We start from the raw sequence: 7,542 nt of genomic DNA on the forward strand, positions 1-7,542 counted from the left end.
TCCCTCCTTTAGTCACCCTTCGAAACCCTACTCTCACACTATAGTATTTTACTAGATTTTTACGTTGCAATGAGATTTTTTGCTTACTTATCAAATATTAAAAATAAATAAATAATAAATTTACTTATTCTTCGAGAAAGTATTTTTCTTAAGATCATTTATATTCGAGATTTCCAAATGCTCGGAGTTCATCCATTAGATCCTTTTCCTTCTTCTTATTGTTGGATATTTTGTCATACACATTCTATTCGTTGTTTCTCGAGCCTCTAGTGAGTTACGAACACAATTGATAAAATTAATGTAAATTGTAATGAACCATTTGAATTTTAAAAATATCCCAATAAACACCACTAGTATACATTAGGTGAATGTTTGATCATGTTTCGTTGTGAAGTTTGAAAAAAATAATTTTTAAAAATAACAAGACTGTCCACGAGAGTAATAAGTACAAATTTAAGGGACTAAATTTGCTTTGTTTGAAAACTTTGAGGACACTTAAAACCCCCGCCCCACTCAACCGAATCAGGAGAAACTAAAACCCTGCCGTACTTCCCTCCGGCCTCCATCCTCCATCCTCCTCGCCGGAGCTGTCCCCGCCGGCGGACCCTTTCCATCTTTCTGTCAGTACTCAACTCTCTTTGTGGTATGATTCTCTTCTAGTAGCAGTTTTTGCTTTTAGTTTTACTTGATTTACATTTGTTGCTGAAGGGGACTTTTTTATGCTCAAATTTGTTTTTTATTTATGTCAAGAATTGAAATTAGGTGTTGGGGTTTGTGATTTTTGCTGAAGTTGGGTGTTCGGGCTAGCTTTTGTGCACCTAGACTAGTTCCACGAGATACATGTCACCTCACACCCGCAACTGTATTGTTGCATTTGGTGATGGAGCTAAGTTGTAAATAATCTTGGTGTTCTTCTGACTGGATTTTCAGCTGAAGCATAAACCATTTACCCTCTTATCTTGTTATGCTAAAGAGTGTTGTTGTACTTAGAGAAAGGGAATTTGTCATCATAAAGTTCTAAATTTGCTTATGACATTGTAAAAGTTTGCTACTTTATCTTATGTGCCTCTTATTTGAAGCTCATATCTCTGTGTGTACTTCTTGTGTTATAGGACACAATAAACCCTGCTGAAAGAGATGGCTTTTATTGTATTTTTATGAGTGAGTCCAGTTGATGTGATGGAGTTATATAGGATGGGCAAGAAAAGAGACAAATATAAATAGGGCAAGAACGTAATCGTTAACACTCTTGTTTGGATGGTTATTACAGAGAAAAAGAGAGGGCAATGAACCTCAAGACTATACTTCGTTTCTGCAGACAATTTGCTCTCAAGTCTTTTTGAACTGATATCAGTGAATATTCTGAGAGGCTATTTTACCACAATAAGTAATAAGTTTATAATGTCCATTTACTGTCCAATCTGTTAAATCTTTGAAACTTATAGGAGTCATCTGTGTTTTCCATTGTATCTTAAGCTCTGCAACTTCCCGAGGCTGCTTCTCAACATTATTTTATAGACCATTAAAAAATGCTAACTTGTGTATTCAGGTTTGCCTAATTTGTATAATGCCCCGAAAGCCGGCAAGACATTGCAGACCAGCACGATGCCTACCTTTAAGTTTCTCTCCATTTGCTCGTTCAATGGCACGGATTGCCTCAAATAACAAGGTTGCACAGAAGGTCCAAAATCCCAGATTTCCAGGAAATAATCTACCTACATCTCCAGGTGAAGTATTTGATTAAGTTGTTATTTTGGTGTATAGTATGTAGTTTCTATCTCATGAAAACTTATTATGAGCACAGTGATCCATTTCAATTTCTGGTTCTGAAGCTGAATGTTTTCCATCTTAGGTAAAAGGATGGTAAATCACGAACTAATAGACAAGAGTGAAGATTCCGGTTCTTCAGATGGTGAAGAGTTTGATGTAAGGACATTCCATTACTCGTTGCTGGTAAATGATTTTTCGTATTGGATGTCAGTACACTAACAGCTTCTCCTTTGGTTTTGAAAGGGCACTGTTCAAGCAGATTTTGAGTTCTTTGATCCCAAACCAAGTGATTTTCATGGGGTGAAAATCTTGCTGCAGACCTACCTTGATGATAAGCAATGGGATTTGAGTGGTTTTGTGGATGTAATACTGGGTCAACCCACAGTGGGAACTGTTATTAAAATAGAGAATGATGACGATGATGGTATTTACTCCATTGTCACTGCTCTTAACTTGGGTAGATATAAGGTAAGAAGCTAACACTTTATGTGCTACATCCATGTTGTGCTAAAATTTAGTCACCACATCACCCAGCCTGTGATGTCAAATTTGGCATCCGAGTTTGGAGATGCTTCTGAGTTCCCATTTTGTTTGTCCATTGCTAAATTTGCTAATTCTGTACAGGAGCTCATAATGTTGTTAGTGTCATACTCCTTGTATTCTTGCAGATTTACTGTTTGTCTGGCTTTGATTGTCTAAAAATAGGATCTAGCGTGCATGGCGGACCTTAAAGAGTTCCTGCTTAAAGCATGCCGCCAGAAGGATGTGTTCTCGAAATTGAGCTTATTTCTGGGAGACCAAACCAAGGATGTTGGTCTCTTGGTCTCTCAACGTGTTGTGAATCTTCCTCCCCAGCTTTTGCCACCCCTTTATGATGCACTTTTTGATGAAGTCTCTTGGGCTACAGAAGATGAGGTTAGATGAGAATATTAGATGGATGAGCTTTATGAATTATTTTCACATGCTCGTATTGTTTTCTGTCTGCCGTTTCTCCTCTCGTGAATGTAGCTTTACCTTGGTGTAGTGAAACTTTTGTCATTCTTATGTCTTTTAAGCCTACAAAGGAGCTCCGGAGTTCTTTCTTCTTCAAGTTTTACCTAGTAATCAGTAAAATCTACAAGGTAAGGCTTATTCGTTCCTTTTTGGTATTTGAGTGTGGATTTATTACAGTCTAGTAGACATTAAATTGTCCTCTGCTTGATGGATTTTCTTATAGCATAAGAATGCGGACAAGCAAAATGGACCAAGTGATGATCAAACTATTGTATACATTAAGGCAGAAGACGAAATCTTTTACGAGGTACCATAATTTATTTTTACTTTTATTTTTATTTTCTTGCCTTTTTGCTGCAATGTCTCTGATTCTTCCTGTAAATGTTTCTTCAGTTAAGCTCTTGGTCCTTCAGTTTTCCTTTGCATACACAGCTGGTTAGGACTGACGAGGCAAGTGCTTTTCTCATAATATCAAAGCTTTATGTATTTTTTGATGGCGGTTTATGTTTGTTAGTATATATATATTGATTTCCTGCAATTCGTTAAATTCTGTATATTGGAGAAAATACAAAGAAAACACCAACTAATATGTCACTTGTATATATATGTTCCACTGTCATTCAATTGGGATAGAGGCTAAGATTAATTGAAAGGGTCTACTGCATCACATTCTCTAAGAACAAATTATTTATAAAACAGTAAATAATTTGCCATATCAGTGCTCAAAGTCCATAGCTCAGAACTGTAGAAATGCAATTGTTCTTATTTATTGAGAGACCATGTCTGCAACATGTTAGCCTTAGTTCAAACTTTGCTTTTGAACTAAGGGTCTATCGGAAACCTCTCTACTTGGTCATTGCTCGTGTGATTATACTTGCCATCTGATTGCCATTTATGAATAAAACACTTATTCGTCTCCTAACGTTGCAGCTGAAAGATCATCGGCTAACTGGCTTGGTAATGGCAATAGACGCAAGCAAAATCCCCGTCTTTCGACAGAAATTGCACTCTTTAATAGACCAGTGATGATTTGACGCGCCTTTGGAAGTTATACGGATTACTACTCGATGCCTCTAGTTGGACATGAAAGCAGTAATCTGTTTTTTGACAGATATATTAAATGTATTCAGTAATGATCTTACCTCATGGAGTTTCTTGAATTAAGTTCTTTCACATATTTACAATCTTAAATTTTCTTGTGTACATTTTTCAGTCTCAATCTTCACCAATTCATTATAACAATTGTTATATACTCATCGTCCGGGGAGCTTGCTTCCAGAAGCTCTCCGGACCGTATCTAGCTCACCCAGTTTTTTTTTTTTTTTTTTTGGTTTTCCATTTGGTGTCGGAGCCAACATTGGAGCTGCGACTAATTCTAGATTGCACATTACAGGGACCATTCATGGGTGGTACTCCCATCAGTATTTTCTCCATACCTAGGTCTCGAACCTGAGACTCCTAGCTAAAGGTGAATCAGTTCTACCACTGCACCACAATCCATGTTGGTAGGAGCAAAAGATTAGAGAAATGTTATTTTAGGTTAAACACTAAAATCTCTTTGTTGAAATTTGAAACCTTTAGTTTCAACTTTCAAGTCACTTTCCTTTTGCTTTATTTTAAATCTATCCGCAAATAATGGAAAAACAAAAAGGGTGCAATGATTAGGAAAATTCAATGATTTCTTGGCTTCATATTAATGGTTATCATTTTATTTGTTTAGAAACTAACACACACAAATTCCTCATAATCATGAATTAAGAACTACTTACATTTCTTACTAGTATAAATATAAATTCACATTTTTTTCCAAATAGTTACTAATTATTTATTTAGCGATGTGATTTTTTCATCAAATTTTAACTTCTATCCTTTTTTTTTTCGTTTGATAGTCTTATATAACTCTATCAAAATTCACTTCTATTAGAAATAAATTAATTTAATAACGTCCGCGCATCCCGCGCGGATTGTACCATACTACTTCACTTTTATTAGAGGGACAGTTTTATTTCTCTTTTTCACAATTTTTTTTTTATATCTACTGTCCCACTTTTAAAATAAAATTTAATGACTTGAAAAAGAGAAAAATAAGGACAAGTGGTTAAATAAAAAAACAAACCCGGGTCGTACGGTAAAGGATCCGAATAAATCACCTCTCTCTTCCAAAAATAGAAAAATCCCCAAATTTGGTAAATCCCTAACCCTAAAACAAAAACCTATAAATTTCCTTCATCTTCTTCATATTTTTTCCAGTTTTTTCTCGAGATTTGATCTCTTTTGTTACAAAATTTTACATTGGTTTGCTCAAATTTTCGTTTTTGATGGTGGAAATTTTCAAGAATTTGTTGATGATTACTTCTTTATCATCTCCAATTAGGGAGATTTCAATTTCTTCTTCGTTTTGCTTTGCATCTTGCAAAGAAGGTTGGTATTATCGTTCCATTGGTCTTGATCCTTGAGCCATCCATTACGTGAACATAATTTGGCCTACGTACCAAGAGAAACTCTGTTTTCGTGGCTCGTAGGCCATTTTCGTATTGATAGATCCAAACTATTATTATTTTTGTTTATTTGTAACGAATTTGAGGTTAATCAACAAGATGTTGCTTTATAAGACGAAGAAGATTCAATCCGGGAAAGGAAATCGGTTGTTGATTAGTATAACTGTTGTTGGGAGTGCTGGACCGATTCGTTTTGTTGTTAATGAAAAGGAGCTTGTGGCTAATGTTATTGATATCGCGTTGAAAAATTATGCTCGTGAGGAGAGGCTCCCTGTTCTTGGATCAAATTTTAATAATTTCGTGCTGTATTGCCCAACCGTGGTAACAGAAGGTATTGATAGTATTGTAATTGTTTATATTTCGTTGATTAGTTGCATTTTGAGAAATGTGTTTTGATTTGGCTTAGCTGAGATTGATTTGTCATGATATTACTCGAGATTGAGAAATGAGATTGCTTCGTCCTGGCATGGTGTTTAGTTTAAATTTGCTTCTTATTGCCATGTTAAATATGTTCTTGCTTACCTTTCATTGTTTCCAATTCTGCTTTCGTATATTGATCAATGGCTTATTCAGTTTACATGTATAATTGATTAGTTAATCATGTATATATATGAATAAAAGGACCTGAGAACAGGGGCGGAGCCAGCCTTCTGGGCCCTTTGGTGGAAATATTACTATTTATTTATACACGGTTAAAATTATTTTTGATCTATATATAATAGATGTCGAACCCCCTTTGGTTAGTTGGTGTGTTTAGTACTTCAGATATTGAACCCCCTTATTAAGAATCCTAGCTCCGCCACTTCTTGAGAATGTTGAAAGAAAATGTCCCACCCCTATCGACTAAGTCTTCAACTTGCCCCTCCTCGTCCACCCTCATTGTTATCCCTAAACTTATTGCGAAGTATTTTATCTTTGTATTGCTGCTTGTTGGCTAAGATGATTTTCATGTGTGACATTGTAGAGTTATGTTGGTTGTGACTTCTGCTGTTTGTCCCAACTATATCTTAAAAGGATTTGGTAGGCGTAAACCTTTTCATTTTGTGGTGATGTGTGTTTTTGCTTACATTTGTGTTGTTATTTCAGATTTGAGTCCATGGGAGACGATTGGATCACTTGGTGTTCGTAACTTTGTGCTGGTCAAGAAGCCACAGTCTGAGAATCCAATTCTTGATGCGAAACAACCAATTCTTGATGGGAAACAAGTAGTTATGGCTCGGAAGGGATCTGGAAGTTGGAAGGCATGGTTCAATAAATCACTCAGTCGCAAGATAGTTTCTTACTGAATTCACAGAGTCGACATGAAGTAATCTATAATTCTTGTTGGTTTTTTTTTTTTTGATTCTATTCTTTTTTCATGTCTCTATGTTTGATCTTGTTGGTGTTTTCGTAATGAGAAATTAAACGTTTTATCAGTTCTTTAGATTTGTAGTCTGTTGAAATTAGTCGTTCGAATAAAGCAAATCTTGGTAGAGAGTCCCCTGAGTCACTGTCAAGTCTACTTGTTATATTCAGGTTAAAATAGATATTGGTTGATTATGCAATGACTGATTGTTACTAACAGTCTACTTCTTTTTCTTAAAATGTTGTGAATTTGAAGAGCTTATGCTTCTTCCTTTCTAGCTTACTGGCAAAAGTTCTTTCCCATGTTTGGTTGCCCAATTTTTTTGGAAAGAAAGTATATTCATTTCTATAGCGCCCAAGGTTGTGGCCTGGTGGTCAACGAAATGAGTTAACAATCATGATGTATCAGGTTCGAAAAACACTAGGTGATCTTCCCATATGTTCTAGCCTTGATGAACATAGTTACCTAGTATGTGTTGTTGATGGGAGATAATAGTTATCCCGTAAAATTAGTCGAGGTGCGCTAAGAAAGTTTTAGGTAACCAAAAAATACCAAAGAGTTGCATTCCATTTTTTAGACCTTACTTGTAAGACTATACTGTGTATGTTATCACTACAATAAAAACAACTTTTAGTGACAATAAATAGCACATTAAACAAGAGTGCTAAAGTCTTTACCGACGTTAGTTAAGTGCCATTAGATCTAGTGTAGCTAAAGGCTTTAGAGACATATACAAAGAGTGCTAATTGCCGCTAAAAATAGATATTTAGCGGCAATTAAGCTATTGCCGTTAATTAATTGCTGCTAATGATCATTTTTGATGCAGTGTATTGTACCCCTTTGGTCCATTTTATTTGTCATGTATTTCTTTACACGTTTCTCAAGAAAATATTAACTAAAAGAGTAATTTGATTAAATTATTTTTATTTATTCTTT

The 7,542-nt window shown here is 35.4% G+C and overlaps 2 protein-coding genes across 3 annotated transcripts; both read left to right on the forward strand.

The window, feature by feature from the left end:
• The first annotated feature begins 495 nt into the window (after positions 1–495).
• On the forward strand, positions 496–3,968 carry LOC102584427 (protein BCCIP homolog). Of its 2 annotated transcripts, XM_006355017.2 has the most exons (10): positions 496–643; positions 1,271–1,387; positions 1,550–1,727; positions 1,853–1,926; positions 2,014–2,238; positions 2,476–2,685; positions 2,826–2,891; positions 2,987–3,070; positions 3,157–3,213; positions 3,694–3,968. In XM_006355017.2, the coding sequence occupies exons 3-10, from the start codon at positions 1,568–1,570 to the stop codon at positions 3,787–3,789; spliced, it is 972 nt and encodes a 323-aa protein (XP_006355079.1). In that variant the 5' UTR covers positions 496–643; positions 1,271–1,387; positions 1,550–1,567; the 3' UTR covers positions 3,790–3,968. The 2 variants fall into 2 exon arrangements, with proteins under 2 accessions (XP_006355079.1, XP_006355078.1); XM_006355016.2 differs by lacking the exon at positions 1,271–1,387.
• A 1,125-nt stretch (positions 3,969–5,093) lies between these two features.
• LOC102584968 (uncharacterized) lies at positions 5,094–6,837 on the forward strand. The gene is made up of 2 exons (XM_006355018.2): positions 5,094–5,592; positions 6,348–6,837. The coding sequence occupies exons 1-2, from the start codon at positions 5,361–5,363 to the stop codon at positions 6,545–6,547; spliced, it is 432 nt and encodes a 143-aa protein (XP_006355080.1). The 5' UTR covers positions 5,094–5,360; the 3' UTR covers positions 6,548–6,837.
• Positions 6,838–7,542: the final 705 nt, after the last annotated feature.

This window comes from Solanum tuberosum, unplaced genomic scaffold (assembly GCF_000226075.1).
Source record: "Solanum tuberosum cultivar DM 1-3 516 R44 unplaced genomic scaffold, SolTub_3.0 scf00189, whole genome shotgun sequence".
Classification (NCBI taxonomy): domain Eukaryota; kingdom Viridiplantae; phylum Streptophyta; class Magnoliopsida; order Solanales; family Solanaceae; genus Solanum; species Solanum tuberosum.